We start from the raw sequence: 24,088 nt of genomic DNA, 5'->3' as shown, positions 1-24,088 counted from the left end.
GCCGCCATATTGGCTTACACAGTGGCTGAATAAGTTTGCACTCCGACCAACAATGGAAGAGCGTTCCCCTTGCTCCACATCCTTCCAATATGAGCTGTCACTTTGTTTTTGATCTTTGCCTTCTGACAGATATATGATGGAATTTGAGCCACTTTGATTTGCATTTCCCTGATGTCTAAGGATGTTGAGTGCTTCTCAGCCATTTGAGATTCCTCTGTTGAGGATTCTGTTTAGATCTGTACCTCATTTTTAATTGGATTATTTGGTTTGTTAGTGTCTGGTTTCTTGACTTCTTAATATTTGTAGGCTACCGTTTTGTCCTACTGACAATGTCCTTTGTCTTTCAGAAGCTTTTTAGTTCCATAAGGTCCCACTTATTGTTTATTTATTATTTATTTATTAATTGACTTTGGTGCCTGTGCTACAATGAAGTTGTCTCCTATAAGAATATGCATTACTCATTTTCTCTATCAGGTCAGTGTATCTGGTTTTATGATGAGGTCTTTGATCTCCTTGCATTTCAGTGCAGGGTGATAAATTGGGATCTATTTGCATTTTTCAACATGAAACCATCCAGTTAAACCAGCACCATTTGTTAATGGTGCCTTCCCCAACCCCTACTGTCTCTTTCTGGCTTCTTTACAAAAGTGAGGTGTCCATAGGTGTGGATTTATGCCTAGGTCTTCAATTTGATTCCATTGATTAACATGACTGTTGGCCAATGTCTATTTTATGCCAATACCATGAGTTTTTATTACTATAGCTCTGTACTAGAGCCTGAAATCAGGCATGGTGATACCTCTAGAAGTTCTGTTATTGCTTAGGATTGTTTTAGCTATCCTGGGTTTTTTGTTTTTCTATATGAAATTGAGCATTGTCTTTCAAGATCTGTAAAGAATTGTGTTAGAATTTTTGATGGGGACCCCTTTGAATCTGCGGATTGCTTTTGACAGGATGGCCGGTTCTACTGTGTTGTTGATCTTGCTGATCCATGAAGGGATCAACTTACAGAAACTGGAGAACTCATTACACACCAATGAAGAAAGGACTATTAGCAGATCTGTAAGGAAGGCATTTATATGAATAAAACCCACATGGTAATTTTGAAGACTTCAATTACAAGAACTGATGAGAAATAAGCAGCAATGAACAGTCACGCTCTGACAGCCCCCTCCCTGCACTAACAGGGCTGTAAGGGCCTCAAGTCTTCTTGGATGTCTCTAAAATGAAGAGATTTTGGTGGAAGACTAAGGTGAAGTGCAGTGACTGCTGCAAGCAATGGCCTTTCCTTCATCCTGAGAATCTGAAGCACAGTGAACAGAGGGAAGGGGAAACCCACCATCTTTCTATTAAGAGTCCACTTTGATTCACGAAATGACCATGCCCAAGCTCCCACATAAGCAGCCTTTAGCAGACAATTCTAGAAACAGAATACAGAAGTAAAAAAAAAAGACAGACAAAAGAATATCCAGAGATACATAGAGTCTCCATTGGCTGAACATCTCTCTTCTCCTTACAAAAGGTGTTCGAGTCAGTCTTTACTGTCAACCTGATGACTTCAAATCAACTGTGAACAGGACCTCATTGAGGTGGGCCTGTCTGGGGGATGGCCTTGATAATTTAGTGACATAGGAAGCCCCAGCCAGCTGCAGGCAGCACCATCCCCTAGCAAGGAAAGAAATGCTGGACAACGAGAGAGGCAAAGACACACATATCTTTCCTTGCTGGTGTGGGAATGATACTACAAGCTGTTTGAGTTTCCGCCTCTCACTAGAATGATGGACTGTGACCTGCAACTGTAAGCCACAGAAACCCTTTCCTCCTTCTACTGCTTTCTGTCATGATGTTTGTCAGAGTACCAGAAATGAACCTAGAAAAATACAGGCAATCAGAGACATTTGGAAAATGGTGAGGCACTGGTATTTCTTTCTGGTCCCTATGACATAAATTTGTTCTTAGATAATAATGAGCAACAGGTGCTAACTCTATGATTCTCCACAACCCGAAAGAATAATGAACACACAAACATTTCCAACTAAAGTTTACAGAACTCTAAAAATTATATTATTTCAGAAACCCAGAGCTACAAAGAGCCCCACTGACAGCCTGGTCAAATTCTATCCTTGTAATTAGCAATTGAAATTGTTCATTCACATTAAAATAACTGCAAGTCTTCTGGCTAATTGGCAAGGATGGACTCATGGATGTAATTTGGGCTGAGCTTTGTGTGCCTCTGTGTGTGTGTGTGTGTGTGTGTGTGTGTATGTGTGTGTGTAGATATACAAGTGTGGGGGGCAGAGTACACGCTTGGTTCTCATTTTCAGGTGTTCTCCACCTTGTTTTCTGAGACAGGCTCAGTTTGAGCTGGCACCATTGTCTGGTATATTTTACATGAGAAGGGGGGAGGTGTTTACAAATTCAGTCCCCATTGTTTGTAAGGAAGCACTTTACCAACCAAGCTATCTGGTCCCTGGGCTGAGCTTTTAAAAGGATCAATTTACTTCACTTAGAAGTAAATCCTTCAGATTTATATGTCATACTAATCTTTACAAGTATATGCTACAAAAGCAATATGTTAATCTTCATATAGCCTACCAGGCAGCAAGCTGTATCACAACCATTTTATTAATATGAAGCAGTAGGGTAGATCTTGAACAGGAGCACTGGGTATGAGTGTATATGGTACTTTGATAAGTATCAGGTTTGACTCAGTTATTCTGCCATTTATGTTCATTTCCATAGGTATAAAGACACACTTATACCCTAGAGGGTGGGAGCAACGTAGCCACGCCTGTCTTCTCTCTGGCACAAATGCACATAAAGGGGGAGAGGGAGGGAGGGAAGGAAGAGAGACAGAGAGAGAAAAAGAGAAAGGGAGAGGGAAGAGGGAGGGAGGCAGCAAGACGGTGGTATAAAAGACCTTTTCACAAGGTCCCCTCTGCAGAAATGTTTGAGAAACAGTCCTATAATGAGACTGTAATTGAAAACATCCCAGAAGGACATGATGTGACTCACTCTCCTGGAGAGTTTCTGATCTTATCACGAGTAGCATCACTGGGCAGGAACTGCAGAGGTTCTGGAATACTCTCCTAGAGAATACGTTGAATATACTCAAACCTGTAAGGGCTACAGTAAGGACAGTATGGTACTGAGTGATTCTCCCGGAGAAACTGTGTCCAGAAAGACACAATAATCTGATCAAGTGCTGTTGTAACTGTTCTGTTAGTTGTTTTTTGTAAAAATAGAGACCAGGAAAGGAGGAAAATGTAGCATTATGAAAACATAAGCAAACACTCTTGAAGAAGAAACACTTCACACAGAAGTTTTAAATGGCATCTAATAAATTTCATGTCAAATTTAACTAAACATATAAAATTTTAAATGGTAACTAATAAGTCCCCATGTCAATATTTTTAAACAAAATCCACAAATAGATTATAAAAATTGAACCATCATAAATGTCTTCAGTATAAAGTTTTAAGGGAAAGTTGAAATTTCTACATTATTCTGTTTAATCATACACTTGTGAACGCTAGATGCTGCTGAGAGCAGCAGACACATTTCCAAATAACTGCCGTGCAAGCGACGTCACAGCCGAGCCTGGCGCGGCGTCTTCAGTCGTCCACAAAGGTCAGCCGGCCAGGCCCCTCGTTCTTCATCCACCTGCGGTACCGCTTCCACCGGGGGTCATTTGCCAATTTTTTCTTTAATTCTTCCTCTTGTTCCTGCTTGTAGACCTAGGAGCACACACAGCACTAAGTGACCTTATGACACAAAGAGAGACCCGCACTGGTTTGATGGCAGTCCTAGTTGAGGTGAGCATGGTCTCTGCTGCCTGGAGACTGACTCGAACACTGAAGTACCTGAGTATCCGGAGTGAGAAAAGCAAGAGCTTCCAGGTCTCTGCTTTGTTTTTGTGATGGGGTCTTGCAATGTAGCCCAGGCTGGCTACTTTTGGACCTTGATGAGTAATTCAGATTAGCTTTCAACTCATAATCCTCTGTCTTAGCCCTTCTAATGTCTAGGATCATATACAGGCAAATACCATCCTTGGACCTGGCTTAAATTAATATTTTTTTCCCCAACCAAAGAACAAATTGGCCTTATATATACATTTGCCTCCAAACTGAATTTAAATATACTTCTCAAAGATAATTATTAGGGATGTTTTTCTCTAAAGTTACCAAAGAAGGTTGTACAAATCACATAAGTTAAGAATCAAGAATTTCTGGCTGGAGACATGGCTTACCAAGTGGTTAAGAGCACTGACAGCTCTTCCAAAGATCCTGAGTTCAAATCCTAGCAACCACATGGCGGCTCACAACCATCCATAATGAGATCGGACACCCTCTTCTGGTGTGTCTGAAGACATTTACAGTATACTAACATATAACAAAAAAAATAAATCTTTGGGTCAGAGTGTGCGAGGCCGGAGCTAGTGGGGCCAGAGTGAGGAGAGGTCCTGAGTTCAATTCCCAGCAACCACATGATGGCTCACAGCCACCTGTACAGCTACAGTGTACTCATATACAGAAAATAAATAAATCTTTTTAAAAAAATGAATTTCTAGTATTTCTTGAAGCTTTCAACCAAAGCTAAATGATAAACTTCTTACAGCCAGTTTTATAGCCACATTAATTTTTAAAAATTGTTTTCAAATATTGTAAGCAATGACCTATAAAACCTCATAATAATTCAGTCCAATACAATGATCTGAAAAGACAGGGTTTATAGCAAAAATCTTTCAAAAAGCTGTGGTTGTGTGTGCCTATGTGGACATAGTGATCATGTGCGTGCTTATAAATATGGGTGTGCGCACGTGGAGCCTGCAGAGGTTGGTGGACGTGACTTTTCTCCACCATCCCAGCCTCTCTCACTGAACCCAGAGCTCTGGGATGTGGTTGGCCGGCCAGCCGATGAGCATCTGAAATCCACCTGTCCTCACAAGTCCATGGGGTTTCTGAGGGACCAAGCTAAGGCAGTCATGTCTGTGAGGCAGGGGCTTGGCTACACAGCCAACCCAGTTCTTCAAATAGTTTTAAGAGCTAAATTACTATACTTCATCTCTCATTTTTAGGTAATTTATATTCAGGAATATATTTGCTTGCTAAACATCTGACAACTCCTACTAATTTTACTCTCAATAAAAACTTATCTTGAACATTACATACAAAATGAAGTTGACTACAAAAGAATGTAACATCTAATGTTTCTTAAATTTCTGAAGAATCTTTCATGTGCTCAATGCTTATATTCTTACATTCCAATCACTGTCTCCAGAACTCGGGAGTCTTCAGCACTGTGGCTAAATAACTGAGCTACTCTGAATAACTTCTGTAGCTGGTAATAGTGAAAAATAACACTTAATGATAAAATATCCCAGGTTTAAAGGCATTACAATAACTTGATTTGAATTAAAAGCAAATAACATTACAAAATGTGGTAGTACTATTCAGAAGATTCTATGCTTATGTATTTTGAAATAAACAATTATTTTAACAAAATTTCTTTCTTCCTTTCTTTCTCCCTTCCCTTCCCCCTTCCCTTCCCTTCCCTCCTTCCTTCCTTCCTTCCTTCCTTCCTTCCTTCCTTCCTTCCTTCCTTCCTTCCTTCCTTCCCTCCCTCCCTCCCTCCCTCCCTCCCTCCCTCCCTCCCTCCCTCCCTCCCTCCCTTCCCTCCCTCCCTCCCTCCCTCCCTCCCTCCCTCCCTCCCTCCCTTCCTTCCTTCCTTCCTTCCTTCCTTCCTTCCTGTTTTGGGTTTTTGGAAAGGAAAAGTTTAATTAGTGCAAAGAATAGAAATCACCCAGACTGGCTGTGCACATGTCACTGCACTGCAGTCTGACAGATTACTCTTAGTTTTCACCAGGATTAGCTGATTAGAGTGTTTTGAGTACAGCTTTACAAAAGAAAAAGCAAAACACCAAATTCAAGTTAAACACCCACTGTCCCACTATAAAACACAGCCACATTCTCAATAATAGTAGGAGCTGCGTTGATCTTTGAACTCTAGGACTCCTGACCTGGCTCCGCAGAACTGTGGTGTGGCAGAGTCCGTGTTCTGAGGGCAGCTGCTGGCACTCACCTCATAATTCTCCTTTATCCAAAGCTCCCGCTTGAGAAACATCTCTTTCTGATGGTCCTCCAGGCTGTCAAACTGAGACTGAGACATCTTCATAGATTTCCGGATGATGTAGAGTCTCTCCTCCTCCCCGTACTCTTTGCCTTTGATGTTAAAGTTGTAGACCCACCGGCAATACCAGGCTATGTACGAGCACAGATGAACAGGGGCGAGGATGACTTGAAACAAGAGGAGGTCCCGAACTTGAGGTTTCTGGTAGCCTCCCTTTATGTCTATTTTACTTTTTATAATGTTCTTTATGATGTTCTCCTCCTCGTCACGGATTTCTTCTTTGGACTTCTTGTTTTTCCCTTTTTCTTTGGCTTTTTTGAGCAGTCCCTGCTCCTTCGCGATTTCTGTTGCCTGGATGCGGTACTTGGGCACTGTGGCTAGGTAGCTGATTGCTTTATTGTAGCTATTCCACCAGCTGAAATACTAGAACATAAAATATGAAAAAATAAGTCACTTTATTAGCAAAATTCATCAAAAGAAAGCAACAGCAGAAATTCCTGTGAATGCGCCCCAGAAACCCCCTGCCTGCAACTGAGGACCTCAGCCGGTGTGCTGAGCCCTGCTCTAAGCCCGGGGAGGCAGCAGGGGAGGCAGCAGTATCGCTGTTGGAGCCAACCAGGGCGAAGTGGAAAGAGCCTATCTAAGAAAACCAGGAACAATAGTGACCTCGAAGATCTTCATTAGTGATACACCTCCCTGATAACAGCTAGTAAAACATTTGTTTAAAACTTGGACAGGGTGTAACCTCGGGCAACTTTATTCCTTTTTCTCTTTCCTAAACCATCTACAAGGTTGCTACAGGAACGCTTACCATCTTGGGAAACCAAGCCTCGAGTAGAGAATTCTATCTGAATTCTACTCCTTTGGCTCTCACCCAGCACACACGTGCTTCAGCGCCAAAAGAGTAACACCCTGGGATCTACAGGAACAGCAGGGGGAAGGGGAGGACAATACATCTACAAATGCTAGTAAGTTGAAATATAGCCCCTCACTGTTTAGTAAGAATTTTTCTTATATAAACTGAATATTGTTTCAAGCAGTTAACCAAGAGAAGCAATCTCCAGGGCTAGAGAGAAAGCTCAAAGGTTAAGAACACATGATCCTTCTGAGCACCTCCGTTAGTTTTCCAGCTCACACAACTATAGGGACAATGTCTCATGTAAAGAGTAGAAGCAACACCTGTCAATCAAAAGCTGATGGCCTATCAGCAAAAGGCAGGAAGTAGAAGGTGGGCGTTCCAGGAGATTGGAATTCTGGGAGATAGTCAGACTCAGAAGCTGCAGAGAGGGAAGCAGCCCTGTGGCAGACATGCGATAGTACAGATGTGTTCACTGAGTTAGGAGCTAGTTAGGGAGCAAGCTAGGCAGGAATAATCAGTAAGGCTCCATGTCACTCATCATTCGGGAACTGAGGTAGACAAAGGGAAAGCCCAAGCTTTTCTATACACACAGCCACCTGTAACTCCAGGAGCAGGAAGCCTGACACCCTCTGCTGGCCTCCAGAGACACTAGGCACCCTGGGGTTACACACGCATACATGCAGGCCAACACAGATACACATAAACTAGAAATAAAGCTTTTTAAAACTAAAATTCTCAAACTTGCTGACTATTTTCTTCCTGATGAGCTCTCTTCCTCCAGACGAGCACAAGTGTGGTTAGTTTAAGAACAACAGGGAAGACATCACTCCAGGCTGAGCTTCGACTCCTGTGAGTCTCTGAATGTGGGAGCAGCTCCTCCTGGGATGCAGGACAGTGTGGTCTGCGAGTGCTAATGTGGGCAAGCACTGCTGACATCAGCCAATGGGAAGCCAGCCTCGTTAGGCCACGGTAAAGGTGTTCTCAGCTTTTCCCAAGTCTATGAGAAATGGCTGAAAAGTCCTATAAAACTGATATGATCTGGCTGTTATGTGGTAGCTAAATACTCTTAGGAGGAAGAAGAGAAAAAATGTTTTCTTTTGTTTTGTAGCATGCAATGGTATCTGAGGTGATTTGAATGTAAACTGTCCCTGTGATGTCAAGTGTTCAGTGGCACTGTTTGGGAGGGTCTGAACCATCTAGGGTATGGAGTCTTGCTGGAGAAGTACGAGCCTGGGGCGTGCTTTCAGAGTTTACAGCTCTCCGCTTTCCGCATGATGAGCTGAGGTGAAATGTATCAGGCAGCTTCCTCTTCAGACCACCTGCTACCATGCCCTCCTCACTGCGAGAACTCCCTCTGGAACTGAGAACCCCCTCTGGAACCATAAGCCACGGCTAATTCTTCCTTCTCTAAGTTATTTTCATTCTGGTATTTTATCATAGCATTAGAAAAACAACTGGTAACTAGTCATCACTAGTTCCTTAGACTTCCTGATGACGAAGATTCCCCTGCTACAGGGCAGGGACAGGGTGTGCTCATGTATAATGAAGAGACCTATCATGTGATATAGCACCATGCATAATGAGTATTTCCAAGGGAAAAATATCCTAAAACACAAATCTCATCTAGAAAACAATCTACAAAGTATATTAATAATACAGATTTAATGGCATAAGGCAACAAAAATATATTTATACACAGAACTATATATATTCATGAATACACACCTGAAACATTGAAATGGCACACACGCTGACCAAAATCACCACCCTGACATCCACTTTTGGGGCGAGGCGCCTGCTGTAGTAGTGGTAGTAATGGCTATAGTACTCTTCCGGGTGGTCCAGCATGTAGTCATAATCCTTCCGCGTCTCTTCATCCTGTAAAGTGAGCAGATTCGATTTCATGTCATATTTCCTTAAGAGCCTCAGTCTGTAATCTGTTAACTTTGGATTTTATAACTATGAAAGATATAAATATCAAATCGAAAAACTTTCCTTACTCTTAGAGGTATGTGTACTAACCTTATGTTAGATATAAAGACAGAATAAAAACACTCCCTAAATTCTTTAGTATTATTAGTGTTCTTGGATAATCCAACACTTTGATAACAGCTAACCTTCAGCTAACTACACTACAAAACCCCTGTAACTTAAGGGCATTCTGATTATTCATAAGCCACAGGAAGGAGATATGGCTCATCTCCTATTTATATTCACAATCAGGTCCCAGCTTTGTGTAGAAAGTTTTCTGTGGAAAACAATGAATAAGATATCAAAAAGTAGGTAAAGCCAGTCTGTGCCTAAACGTGTCTAGGAACACTGAGACAGCTCTGAGACAACACAAAAGTCAAAGTCTGGATTTGTGACCTTTCTTAGAGCTTCATTCTTCCTTTGTAAAAAGAGATGCTGCCTGTCCTAGCGTGTCCACGGCTGCTCTGATATCAGATGCCACCACGCAGTCTCCTTGCAGATGTGCAGTACTTACTAAAACAGTGACACAGCCACCTCATAGATAAGGTGACCTCTCTTTCCTATTCATATAGAATCTGTCCAAAGAATTCCAAAATGTTTTAGGGATGTATGCACTTCATTTTGTTTATGATGTGTGTGGGTTTGCATGTACACACATCTGTGTGCACGAGAACAGCATGTGAGCACCACAGCAGGTGTGGCCGTCCGTCAGAGGACAGCGCAATGGTAGTCCTTACTTGCTACCTCGCTTGAGACAGACTCTCCCTGCTTCCTGATGACTCCCAAGCTCGATGACCTGCATGCCTGCAGGGATTCTCCTAGCTCCCTTCCACCTCACTAGTGTTGTGTAGAAGCCCGGGTTTACAGACGCACAGTGCCACACCCTGTCTATGTGGGTTCTGGGGATCTGAACTCAGGTCCTCATGCTTACACAGAACAAGCACTTTCAACTCCCTCTCTCAGCATCACCCCATCACAGTAACACTTCTTAAAAATCTCTTTAATTTTCTTATGTAGTCAAGATCTAACAGATAAACATTTTATTGAGTTATCTAGGAGCATATTAGACTCAGTTTTATCTCAAAAGAAACCTAATTTTCAACTTGTCTCATTTTATAAAAATGGTAAAGACTAAGACCAAGTCTAAGTCTTTGTTTTCTATATGGTATGCAATAGAAACCATTGCAAAATAATGATAATAATCGGAGAAGTGCCCTTCTAGTTTAAACTGCTCATCTATCATGCAGTACCCAGTGCCTTGTCACTGTGGGCAGATGCCCGGGGTCTGTTCAAAGGCTGTCTTCTTTTGAGTCCTGCAATATGTATTTTCTTATACTTAAAATAACAAGTTGGCTAACGATAAACTCTTCTGTGTTTACTAAAATCATCATGTGTTATTTTCTATAAAGAACTCTGAACTTAGTGCTGGAGAGATGGCGGAGTGGTTAAGAATACTACCTGCTCTCCCAGGGGTCCTGAGTTTAATTCCCAGCAACCACATGGTGGCTCACAACCATCTATAATGGGGTCTGATGTCCTCTTCTGGCATGCATATAGAACACTCATATATATTAAATAAATTAAAGTAAATAAAAAAAAAACCCTCTGAACTTTAGTAAGAGTGCTCAATAAAAGTTATCCCACATTTGATCATACTTAAAATATTTTAAGTCTCACTAGTGTAAGAGCGCTGGTATTGAGGAGTCACGGGTTATCTTTAAACGCTGTATGAGACCATGCGGAGGACCAGGGCAAGAGTGTCTGCTTACATAAAGCAAGCCTGGGCTCGGGCTGACACTGCCTTCAGATTCACACATGTTCACGTATGTTCTTGTATCAAAGGGCTTCTCATGGCAGTCTCTGCCATCGATGTACTTACTATTCCTTACCAAGCCAGCACTGTCCAGAGCTTCTAACCGAGGAGGGAGCCGTCTCTACAGCACTCACACAGGCAGGCAGCCCTGAGCACTGAAGCCCACATCTCTTGAGGTGTCCGTCCTTTTGGCACTTCCCCCTTCTCCCACCATGTTTTTGGTTCTGGTGGCTAATTCTATAGAAATGTCCTCACTAGGCCTGAAACGTGATTTAACCCAGGCAAGAATCTTTGTGCTCCGACTATATTGCACCTAATTTTGAAACCAAATGTCACACTGAAGTCAGGTTCAGGCTGGTGGGTTGCACTCCCAGTTGAAGCTCATAGCAAGGCCTGTGAAACCTGGCCCATGGACTCTAACTTGTGTGGCTATGCACTCTTCTCTCCCCCTTCTCAGGGAAGTTCACGTTCCATGGAGCACAGATGCTGCTCCTGCTAAAGCGTTACATCCAGACCTCCCCAGCCCCCATCTTCTTACGACTCGAGGTACTGGACTCCTGGGAGCCTGGTGGCCGAAGCCCCAGCAGCGACTCCGCTCACCTCATGCCCACCTCTCCTCGGGTCTATGCCGAGCTTCCTAAGGCCTGACACTACACAACACTGGGAAAGGGCCCAGGGCCACACCTAACTTCCCTTAGGATGGTTCCTTCCTCTAAGGGGCACCATAACTGCACACGCCTGTTCTGGTTTTTAGAGAGTAAAACGCAGGCCACCTCCACGCTCTATCATTTACTCCTTTTACTTAACTCTCGCTATAAAACCTTTCTGTTCTACAAAATGAAAATGATCTTTGAGCGAAAGCATTCATGCAATTTAAAAAATATTGGACATTAGTACAAAGTTCTATCAATAGACAGAGGTAAAAATCCTATTCTTCAGTAACCTACAAAGCTTAAGACACACAGCTACCAAGAACAAATAGGTAAAGACCAAACAAGAAGCTGAACTTTCTTTTAGGGGACCATACTAGAGAACTAAGGTACATTATTAATGTATAGCTTCCCCCATAAAATATCTTAGAAACGAGGTTCCTAGGTTTCTCATATGAATGGTCCCTAGGTTTCCTCACGGTCGGATTTAAATTTCCTTGGCAAGCAACAAGGCTCCACGCCTGCCCTAACTCACCTACCGAGTTTCTACCCCAGCAGGCAGACGGCAGTTTCTGGTTTTGGTACACTCTTCCAATGCCATGTGTTTTCTCGTGTCTTTGAACACTTAACACTCTCTAAATTAAAGCCTATGCCTTTGTTAACCTTATGAGTTACTAGAAATCATGAATGCCGCTGCTTCAAACAGCGGTGGTGATTTTTGTGGTGATGAGGACCGCACCCAGGCCCTTGATCTTGCTAGGCAGGTGCTCTACCACTGAGCTACACTCCCTCACTCCCGGAACACTCAGTTACACTGAGAACCTATTTATTATAGCACTTATCACAGTGTAGTCATTAGGGCTTTTCTTATCCTTGAATGGGAATTTCTTAGGAGGGAAGTAGTGCAGTGTCCATTCATCTCTACAGACCCAGGGCCTAGCTCAGTGCCTGGCAGTCAGTGTGTCCTTTCAAAGCTGAGAGAGGGCTCTCAGTTCCCCTCCTCTTACATCTTGCTCCAGCCACACAGGTCTGCAGCTCACCAGCGAGGCTGGATGAGTATGATATCACAAAACTGTCAGCCTGACAGAAATGACTGCTGGACTTCACAGCTTAGGAAAATACGCTACTGTGGCTAAAACATGTTGAACAGTTTGAGAGCTTACCTTTCAATAAGGTAGTACTTTTTCTTTCAGCAATATTGTGGATCATAAGGTCCCAGGGTCAGGAGATTCCAACTTCTTTCCAAAATCAAAACTTATACTTGTGTCTTCCTGTCCTGAGCCTCGACAAGCAGGGCAATACACTCCTTGTTCTAATGTCTACAGGTAAGTGGTGCTTCTGCTGGTGTCGGTCCATCCCCAATCCTCTGGGCATACGCAGGAGGACTGGAATACAACCACCAACATCTACATCAACAGTGAGCAAAGGAAACCCACGCAAAGCAGCACCGAGCCTTCCTTCTCTCACAGCAATGACCGCCCCCACCCAGAACAAACCGGCTGCGTCCTTGGCTTAAAAGAAGGTATGCACTGCTTTCTTTCAAGAAACACGAATTGCATTGTAAGATACTGCAGACAGTTTTACAACAAAATGTTCTATTATACAGAATGGGGAAAGCACTTTCTCATGGCAAAGGACAAGAATTAAGAATATATGTAATTGTAATTATATTTTGTTCATTCTTTAAAATACATATTAATCTTATTAGCATGCACGCGTGTGTGCCTACACACACACACACACACACACACACACACACACACACACACGATGATGCTTCAAAATGATTAAAAGAAGACTTACGTTCTTTACGTTCTCTGCTATCAGTCTTACGTTCTTTCTTGTTCCCTGTCCGCCTGTCAGTCACAAGTGCAACTGCCTTACCTGTCTTCTCATTCTAATGTCTCTACAGAGTCCATGATTCAACCTTCTATGCACTAGTGACACATCTACTTCCCCTGGCTTCTCCTACTCTCAACTGTCTTGAATATATTCTAAACAGAACATAAACAACCACAACTCCACAAGCCCAAACCCAAGCCTGCTCTGTCTCAGCTAATGGGATAGGTATGGACTCAACCTGAGATTTTTTAATCCTCCTATTCAGCAAAACAGAACACAGGGATTAGCCCTGGGTTAAACACAGGGGAGATGAAAACACCAGCAAGATACCGCCTTAGCCTCAAGAATCCCCTTTTTAGAAGACTCTAGCAAACAAAAAGCACAATTTCATGCGCTACCAAAGAACTGAGGTTCACAGGCAATGAGGTTCACAGGAGAGATAAAGCGAGGTAAGAACTGGGTCTTTAAAAGTGGGTGAGAAGTGTTGGACCCTGTTGCAGGGATCAGGACCAAGAGCTAAGGTACAAAGGCTCTGAAGAGTGGAGCAATGGGGATATTTAGGAAGCAGTAGCAAAGAACTAGAAAGTAAGTTAGTTATCGTCTCTGATGTTTAAAAGTGAAATGCTTCAAATTATGAGGACAACTGCATAAAGTATAACTGTTTATTTTCAAGACATTTCTGTTGCATTAGTTTGAAAACAAATCCAAAAAAAAAAAAAAAACAAAAAGGAAAGGAAACCGGCAGTGGTGGCACAAGCCTTTAATACCAGCACTTGGGAGGCAGAGGCAGGCAAATTTCTGAATTCGAGGCCAGCCTGGTCTAGAGAGTGAGTTCCAGGAGAGCCAGGGCTATACAGAGAAACCCTGTCTCGAACCCCCCCCCCCCCCAAAAAAAAAACAACAACCCCCCCCAAAAAAAAGGAAAGGAAAAAGATCAATAAGGAATAGCTTTTAGTGAGTAAATAGAATATAAAGGATATATAATTAAAAGGATATACAACAATCAAAGGAGCCCAGTGTAGTAGCACACACTTTGATCCCAGCACTCAGGAGACAGAGGCATGTGGATGTCTGTGAACTTGAAGCTAGCCTGGACTACACAGTGAGTTCCAGGACAGCAGATAGAGAAAACCTGTCTCCAAAAAACCCAACCAAAACAAACAAAATCTAAGGAGATACTGAACACGACACTGAAGCTTCTAATTATAATGAATATGTGACCCAAGTAAGAATGAAGGACTAGGAAGCAAGTCTGGAGGTTGAGAAACGGGAAGGGAAGACATGGCCAGATATACCTGCACTCCTGGAGTCTCCAGGGCTTGTTTACGGACTACTGTGGAGAAATGGGCTTTGTTTACCAACAGCCTCCATTAACTGTCAAGATGAAGTAACTTGTGAAAACCTGGTAATGATGCTAATAATTTGTTCTCATAAGGAAAACTGTATCCAGTGAGAGGCAATTCCTATCAGATAGTAAAATGTGCTACAACTTTTCTCTTTCGAATGTCAGTATCAGTTAGTGAGTTAGACCACAGTCTCTGACACACACTCTTTTTATACCTGTGTGATAAGCAGCATTCTCTTTTAAAGTTTAGTCTTTAACAAAGTAAGCAAAACTATTTGGGTTTTGGGTATTTTGTTTGTTTGTTTGTTTGTTTTTTTTTGTTTTTTGGTTTTTTCGAGACAGGGTTTATCTGTGTAGCCCTGGCTGTCCTGGAACTCACTCTGTAGACCAGGCTGGCCTCGAACTCAGAAATCCTCCTGCCTCTGCCTCCTAGAGTGCTGGGATTACAGGTGTGCACCACCACCGCCTGGCTAGCAAAACTATTTGTGCTACAGATAAGAGGCTGTTGAAAAACCAAGCTGGCCAAACAGGCAGGAGTTGGAGCCAATGCTTAAAAGTCAAGTGAGCGGTGCAGTGAGGTGAAGGAGCTCTGAGGGCCTGGGAGATGGCTCTGTGGGCAGGGCTGTGCTGGACGAGCATGAGCAGTGGGTGGGCACGCGGGCCGTGTGGCCCTGATGCTCAGCATGTGGAGAGGAAGGACAGAAGCTCCAGCAAGCTGGCTAGGCTTAAATCAACTCGCTTCAGGTTCAGGAGAGACCTTGTCTCAGAAAAGAAGGTAAAGAGTGGACCAGGTGGTGATGGCACACTCACTCCTTTAATCCCTGCTACTCAGGAAGCAGGAAGCAAAAGAAGCACAAAGCAAAAGAAGCAGATCTCTTTGAGTTCAAGACCAGCCTGGTCTACAGAGTGAGTTCCAGGGCAGCCAGGACCACACAGAGAGACCCTGTCTCAAAAAACAACAAAAAATGCAAAGTGATTACAGAAGGAACCGAACATTTATGTCAACCCTTGGCTTCCACATCACTCAGACATATATGTACACATACCACACGTTACTACTCAGGCATCTGTTCACATGCACACACAACCCAAAACCCATAGAGCTTAAAGACAGACAAGAATACACAAAGACAGAAGCCTAAGAAAAAGTAAAGTTCAGCAGGGCGGTGGTGGCGCACACCTTGAATCCCAGCACTTGGGAGGCAGAGACAGGCGGATTTCTGAGTTCGAGGCCAGCCTGGTCTTCAGAGTGAGTTCCAGGACAGCCAGGGGTAAAGAGAAACCCTGTCTCGAAAAACCAAAAAACAAACAACAACAACCCCCCTCCCCCAAAAAAGAAAGAAAGAGTAAAGCACAGACTAGGAAGGTTCGGTGTCCAGTTCCATGGCAGAGTCCTTGCCTAGCACACCCAAATCCTTCACTTTAATCTCCAGCACCAAAAAATAATGTATAATGAAAACAACAAATTGGAAAAAACTAAGTAATGATTGAAAAAGTGGCTAGAAAGAGCAGAGAAGCAACAGCATCTGTAATCCCTGTGACTCTGAAGACTGAGAGAGGAGGATTATACAGATGTGAAGCCAGCCACAGTTTTGTTTTGTTTTTTTTTGCAAAACTCTTTAAAAAGAACACTGAGGTGGAATAGAATTTATTAAGCATTGCAAGAAATTAGCAGCTTAGGACTGAGCCAGCCTCTTTATAATTTCGTTAACACACAAAGAGATACAGAATGATGCTCAACTCCTGGAGACCATTTTCCCTGACAACGAAAGTCACGAGCCAAGGCTCAGCAGATTGGAGCCATGTGCAGCAGCTACGGTGAACTGGATGAACAGTTAATCCCGGTGCTCTGATCCACAGTGCACTATGCTGCTGGCTCCAGGCTGCCAAGTCAGTCACTGCTCACGAGAGCTGCTTCCATGAGCAATGGCCTGGTCAGTCACAAAGCAACACCTGCTTATGCCTGCAGGTTTGTAGTCCCCAATACATCTCAGCACTTTCTTTGAGCTGTTCTCTGAAATAAACGTAAGACTGTGTTATTTTTCCATCTTAAAACCTGCTGTAACTGCTCAAAATAGCAAGTTCAAGCTTTTGAGCAAAGCCTGAAGATTTGAGCAGAGGGCACAGCTCAGTTGGCAGGGCTTGCCTAGAACACCCTAAAACACAGGGATTGATCCCTAGCACTGCACAGAACCAGACCTGGGGCCTGGGGAGCTTGGCTCTCAGTGGGTAAGGAGCAAGCCACAAACACTATACACACAACAAGAACAACAACAATAAAAACGGATCTAAACAGAAACAGGCACAGTGGTGCAGCCCTGCAGCACTAGTACTTCTGAGGTGGAAGCTGGAGGCTCAGAAAGAAGTCCAAGGCCATCCATCCTCTTCAGCTACATAATGACTATCTCGAAAGAGGGAGAGCAGGCCATTCATCATCTGACCCCAAACTGAGTCTTTTGAAGTAGTTTCCCTCCCATGTATTCTACAAGGTCTAGAATATAGAATCAAGAAACAGATCTATGAAAAGAAGTTTACAAAAAATTCAGTAAAGGTCTTTGCACTCTTCTTTCTATACTAGAACTTCCTCATCATAAATCTGCATGAGAGAAGTTAAAATGCCAACTGCTGGGGCTCGGGACAGAGATCGGTGGTGGGACACTTGCCTAATTAGTACACATGAGGTCCTGGATTCAGCCTGAGCAACTGGGATTACTTTGTCAAGTAGTCAGTTCTTGACTAGAATTATATCACGTTAGGAATTTGCGGTTGATCAAGTGCTTTGATTAGTGGCTGACAAGCTCACACTTGATAATCACAACATCAGAATTAAGCATATGATATACAGATCAGCCTCAGACAGAATGGGCAATAACAACTGGAGTTAAGGGATCAGTAAGAGAAGTTCTGAAAGGAAATACAGTACAAATGCTATCATGCCTTTCCCAGCCCACAGGAAGTCACCAACCACATCACACCTTGCGACTAACCACAGGCAGGGCCTCACAGTCCTTACAACTGTTGCAGGAACTCGTGCTCCATCAGAGCAGACACGGGAAATTAAAACCATCTTCAATCTATGATCTATAGCAGTGGTTCTCAACCCTGCTGGTCACATATCAGATATCCTGCGTATCGGATATTTACATTACAATTTATAACAGCAGCAAAATTAGTTATGAAGTAGTAAAGAAATAATTTTATGGTTGGGGTCACCACAAAATGAAGAACTGGATTCAAGGGCCGAAGCTTAGGAAGGCTGAGAAGCACTGCTCTCTAAGGGCCACTGAATGTGGTTGGTTATTACTATCATAACTGTAATAGATATTTACATATTTTCATGACAGTCATGCTTCAGTATGAATGCGGAGGGGGATTTTGAGTCTGTGGTCTCAGAACATACTTAAATCCTGAGATGCTCAATCCCGTATATAAAACAGCACATTTACATATAACCTACATCCTCAGTTAACAATACCTAATACAATGGAAGTGCTAAGCCACAGTCGTCCCAGTGTGTGATCTAGAAGACAAAGAAAAGGCATATCTATGTGTGGTGCAGTTATTTTGATGCAGCACAGGCTAGCCTCAAAGTTCTTGTGTAATCAAGGATGGCCTTGAACTGCTGACCTTCCTAGGTGTGTGCTACCACACCAAGTTTTTACAGTGCTAGAGATCAAACCCAAGAGCCTCACGCTTGCATGCAGGCTGTCTACCAGCTGAGCTATACCTCAAAGCCCAGGCATTGCTCTACCCCTCCAGATGTTTTGCATCTAAGTGAGGTTGAATCCCTGAATGAAGAACCCATGGGCACAGACAGCTAATTATACCAAGTCCTATGAATCACTGGTTAGAATCTTCAGGACTGTAAAGATTTGGAATGTTGAAAGTGTAGTCAGCTTTTTCTCCCTAAAACAGTCTCTGGGGGGAAAGTACCTCCCCTGGGACCTTGAACACTTGACTCTGCATTTCTGTTACTCGGGCTTTCCTTCTGTCAGGAATGCCCTCCACTGCCAACCATGGTGACTTTCTTTCAGACCTAGCTACCAGGGTACGCCTAGTTGTCTCTAATCCCCCGAGAATAATTGCTTCCTTCTCCTACTGAAACATGAACTGTAGTATAGACTGTAGGCAAAGCATGGCCACACAGTAAGTATCTGTCTCCCTACACTTAATAAACGCTTAAAGTCAAGCTGACCCTGGGGCCTCAAACCTGTAATCTCAGCTACTTGGAAGACTAAGAAAGAATAATTATAAGGCTAAAGATCTATCTGCTATGTAGTGAGTTCAAGGCCTGAGTAACTTAGATCAGTGTTGCATCAAAATTATTATTTTTTTTTTTTTTGGGTATTTTTCGAGACAGGGTTTCTCTGTGTAGCCCTGGCTGTCCTGGAACTCACTCTGTAGACCAGGCTGGACCTCGAACTCAGAAATCTGCTTGCCTTTGCCACCCAAGTGCTGGGATTAAAGGCATGCGCCACCCGCCAGGCTAAAAAATTCTTAAAAAATTAAAATTGAAAAAAAATGGGTATGTGTCATGGAACAGCCTATAAACCGTGGGAGGCCGAGCGTATGGATAAGAGGTTCAAAGCTTTAGCTAGTCAGCCTAAGCTATGTAAGGCCTGCCTCCAAACCAAGCGGAGCGGAGACAAGCTAAACCTACCCACCCACCCACCCACCTACCTACCTACCTACCTACTCACCTACCCACCTAAATAGTCTAAGCCAGCATAGTGGTATTGCTTTTAATCAGGAGGCAGAGGTAGCAGAATCTCTGTGAGTTCAAGGCCAATCTGATCTGCATGGAGTTCCAGGACAGCTAAAGTAACATAGTGAGACCTTATCTCAAAATAAATAAATAAATAAAAATAAAGAAGAAGAAGGAAGGAACGAAGGAAGGAAGGAAGGAAGGAAGGAAGGAAGGAAGGAAGGAAGGAAGGAAGGAAGAAAGAAAGAAAGAAAAGAAAGAAAGAAAGGAAAGAAAGAAAGAAGCAAGCTCTGGGTATATAGCTCATATACAAAATTCAATTCTTGGCTTAAAAACAAAACAAACAAACAAAAAAAACCAGGGAGAGAGAACTGTACCTTCCATTGTCTCCTCCCTAGCACCTGTGCCAGCACAGGAAAAGACAGGGTCAGAAATCTCAGTAAGAAACCAGCAGTAAGTCACAGCACAGGGCAGGGAGTGCAAAATCCTCCTTTTGCCAAATTTTCTAAGTGCTAGGAGTTCTGCCACCTCAGTCACTGATAAAAAGAAAAAGAAGCATTGTTCTTGTGAAGCCTCGCTTCCAAGACAGATCTAATCTCTTTACACGACTCTCAACTTTTAATCAGATAACCTTCACACCAGAATATTCCTGTGACCTTCTCTATGTTCTTGTCATGTTGTGAAGCGTGGTCCAAGTCTACTTTTTCATCTCTTACCAACCATAACTGTTCTAATTGAATCTTTCCTAGCTGTTCCTGCATTTGCTTACTCTGTGCTATTTCCTGTTTTTTTAATCCAATTTTTTTTTAACCTGCATTCACAGTTATTTTTGCTCTCATTTTAAAGCCCTAAAAACAGTGGAAAGTGCAGGTTTGCTCTCCTGCAGGCTGCTTCACTCCCAGCCATCTGGGGGTCATGTTATTTGTCTATTCTAAAATCACAGTTTGAATGAAACAGCAAAGTCAGCTGCACATAACCGTGTCAAAAGGCAGAGACAGTTCCAATTTCCACCCTGTCTGACCTTTCCAAATGAGAGTTTAACTAATACTCACTATCTGATGTGCCAGACATTGTGCTAGGTCCTGTGGACACACATGACAATCGGGCATGTTTATTGCAAGAGAAGGGCTCCTGAAATTTACACTCAGTGTGATAAGTGCTATAGCCACTGCAGGACCCATGGCCAGACCAGAGTACTCCACCTCAGCAGAGTCTGCTGACTGAGCTAGTGAGTCCACTTCCAAAGTCTAGGATTTCTCTCAATCCCCAATAGCCAAAAATGCATACCAAGTTGTATTAGCTTGACTCAAACAGCCCTGTGTGAGATCACAACTGTCTGGAGGCATGTCGTGATGCAGAACTGTAAAGGACTTGCTAACAGGAACCAAGCGTAACCTTGCATAAGCCTCTGCACACGGCCTTTGCCCTCCATCACCCACCTCTTCTCTGGGTTTTCCTCAATCTCCTCTCGCACAGGCAGAATCATTTGTTCCTGAATTAGTAATGACCAAGTAAGTGTCTTACCTTCTTTTCTCATTATTTGTAATAAATCCTATTCTGTACTTATTTTTAATAAACAACAACAACAACTAAACAGTAGGAAGGAACCAAAGCCCACCTTGCTCACCTTGCTCTGAAGGGGCATTTATATGAGCAAACCACCCCAGAAGCACAATCCACAGCCATCAAACACGAAGGACGCATTATGCTCAACACTTAGTGGCAGGCCCCGGGGTGCCTTTTCTATCCTAGAGCCCAGAGCCCCTGGGAGTTTCCCCTACCAGCCAGTCTACCTGACCTGTTCCCAGCAAAGTTCATCTAGATTTCTAATCCCCCACATACCCTTGTTCCATACTAAGGATATAATACAGACAAAACAGTGATTACATCTGCAGGGCCTCCGTGGGATAAGAGGAAGACAAGCCGGCCCTACGAACCAGCTTTCTCGCCTCTCCAGCATGACAGAAATACACATCAGGCAACCGACCCACGGCTTTTAAAGTCCTTTTCCAGGTGAAGGCAATATAAGGAGCAGAGGAGGTCCCATCACTGCTCCCTGGAGAGCTGAAGCTATGCTCAGATCTAAATTCTCACCAGGTTATTTTCAGAGTTCTGCTGTGTCTTGCCGCAGGGCTGGAGCTAGAGCACTCCCCAGGGCTGGCCTTTCTCCACAGGTGCCAAGCCCTTTCTAGCTCCCTGCTGGGAGGTGTTGGAGGTGTTGGGAGCTGCAAACACCTGGTCAGAGTCAAGAAAAATGATACTTTCTCTAGAAACCCTAGGCTTTTTTTTTTTTTTGAGCGGGTGGGGTGGTATGTATGTATGTATGTATGTATGTATGTATTTGGAGGCAGGGTTTCTCTGTGTAGCCCAGCTATCCAGGAACTTGCTTTGTAGAACAGTCTGGTCTCAAACTCAGAGATCTGCCCGCCTCTGGCTCCCAAGCGCTGGGATGAGAATTATGTGCCACCAGGCTGGACAACATACTTTGTAACTGCCTGGAAGCCCCTTGTTCTTGAGTGGACGAAAGGTTTTAATCTAGCTTTTTATTTGCTGATGAATCAGTTCTTGACTTTAGGTGGAAACCTTTAGAAGCAACCACCCAGAACAACCAGATTAGGCCTTGGAAACAGTATCTCTGAGAAAATGGCAAAACTATTTTGAGTCCTAGGAGTCCTCCCACTGAGAATGTCATCTGCTGTCACTACACTTTACTCCTGGCACTTGTTCTCAAAGTTCTTAAGAACACACTCACCATTCCCACGCGGAGCCTACCTGCTCACCTCCTGCCCCACAAACCTAGGTTTGCTAGCACTTTTGTTGTTCTCTGTACAGGCAGCGTTCTAGGCAAAGCCCCTAGTGCACCACGTCCACAACACAGAACCACACATTCCTCAGCCAACAGTTGGGGTTCATGTGCTGGCCTATTCCAGGTGGAGCAAGTTCTTTCTGGTTTTTCTAAAGCCTGTTCTCTCACTCATTCTATGCTCTAATAATGGGGACTAAGCCCTCTAATGTCAGCCCCTTTCTAACTGCTCGTCCATGCCTCAACGTGTCAATAAAACTGTAGTCTCACAGGCTGGTGAGAACTTAGTAAGTGAAGCACACTCTTAATAGCTCCAAATGTCAAACTGCTCTAAGCCTGAAAGAAAAGGAATTTGACTCAGACTTTTCAACTCTGTAAAGTTAATCTGGAGGACTAATCCACCATTAACACAGCTATCCAAAATAGTCATTCCAAGCAGGCTGGAAAACAAAACAAAACAACAACAATGACCAAAAAAAAAAAACAAAAAACAAAAAACCCTATGAAAGAAACACAGCTAGGATGGAAACACAGCTATGTGCTGCTGCTGCAGTCTCCTGATGGGGCTCTTGAAACAGAAATACCTCCTCCATCAAGCACGACTTATAACAGGTGACTTCTTATATATACTGCAGTAACCAAAGAAAAGGGTACCAGGCTAAATCTCCCTACATCCACAGTACGCAATAAAACCTTTGTCAGATCACTATGCACATCCAAAAAAGTTTTTTCCTACTAGTAATACTCAGTCTTCTGCCCCAAGTCGTTAGATGGATAGTAAGAAAGAACTATCCAAGGTCACTGAGGGGGAGGGGTGTTAGAACCAAAAATCATAGTCCAGCCTTCGGACTGAAAGTTCAGTTTTGTGTGTGTTTTTCTAGTTCTTTAGACCTAAGCTAAATGTCATCATTGACATTATCCCTGAGGCCAAACTTCTGCCCTATCAAGTTGGCACGATCACTTAATACTCAGTATTTCAGGATCAGTTAATACTCAGCATTTCAGACCTTTCTGTCCTGTCCTGGGTCCCAGATCCTAGCACTGACAATCACCCTGTTTTCCGAGCATGCACCTCAGGTTATCAGAATGCTTTTTACACCAAAAATTAAATAAGTGCAAAGCTTTGCCTAACAACTGTCCAAAAACAGAACTGGCTGTCCTCCAAAATTGTCCTCAAGGAGGTGGCCAAGCTGGCTAAGGGGCAGAGGTGATTCTTTCTCACGGACACGTGGGAAACGTGAACCTCCTAAAGGTCCAGGCGGCGGCAGTGTGCTGGGGTCGTGGAGGACCTGATCACCCGGTTAGGACACCCAAATCCCCGTCCACCCATCTGCGCCCGCGAGCCTCACCTTGAGCGTCTCGTAGGCGGTCGCCACTAGCAGGAAAGCCTCAGCGCTCGGCGGCGCGCCCCCGGGGCCGTCCCCGGGCTCGGGCCGGTAGCGATCGGGGTGGTAGCGCCGGGCCAGCTGGCGGTAGGCCCGCGCGATCTCCGCCTTGCTGGCCGAGCGGCTCACGCCCAGCACCTCGTAGCAGTCGCGCGTGCCGCAGTACAGTCCTTCCACCAGGGCCTCGGCGGGCCGCGCCAGCAGCGGGGCTAGCAGCAGCGGCGCCAGCAGCAGCCATGGGCGCTGGCCGGCAGCCCTGGGTCCCCCGCGCGAAGCGAGCCGCGCCGCCATCCCCGCCTCGCTCGCCGCTCTGCCAGCACAGCGGCAGCCGCAGCTCTCCTCGGCGCCGGGCACGGCCCCGCTGCCGATCCACGTCAGCAGTCCGCGCCCGTGCGCAGGCGCAGGGGGCGTGGCGCTTCAGTCACTTCCGTCCTCGCACGTTGCTAGGGGAGAAGGACGCCGTAGCCTCCCGCGGCTTTCTGTGTGATGCGGAGCCTAGTAACCTTGGTAGCTCAGTAGTCTGTTCTGAGGCTGAGGTACGTGTCTGTCCGTCTGAGGCGCTCCTAGGCGGCACAGTCCTCGCGCA

The 24,088-nt window shown here is 44.2% G+C and overlaps 1 protein-coding gene across 1 annotated transcript; it reads right to left on the bottom strand.

The window, feature by feature from the left end:
- Positions 1–1,059: 1,059 nt before the first annotated feature.
- Positions 1,060–23,870, bottom strand: Dnajc25 (DnaJ heat shock protein family (Hsp40) member C25). The gene is made up of 4 exons (XM_052176555.1): positions 23,467–23,870; positions 8,714–8,866; positions 6,082–6,552; positions 1,060–3,737 (listed from the first exon to the last, which is right to left on the bottom strand). The coding sequence occupies exons 1-4, from the start codon at positions 23,791–23,793 to the stop codon at positions 3,615–3,617; spliced, it is 1,074 nt and encodes a 357-aa protein (XP_052032515.1). The 5' UTR covers positions 23,794–23,870; the 3' UTR covers positions 1,060–3,614.
- Positions 23,871–24,088: the final 218 nt, after the last annotated feature.

The sequence above is a fragment of the Apodemus sylvaticus genome, chromosome 3 (assembly GCF_947179515.1).
Source record: "Apodemus sylvaticus chromosome 3, mApoSyl1.1, whole genome shotgun sequence".
Lineage (NCBI taxonomy): Eukaryota > Metazoa > Chordata > Mammalia > Rodentia > Muridae > Apodemus > Apodemus sylvaticus.
This window is presented reverse-complemented; position numbering and strand designations above follow the sequence as displayed.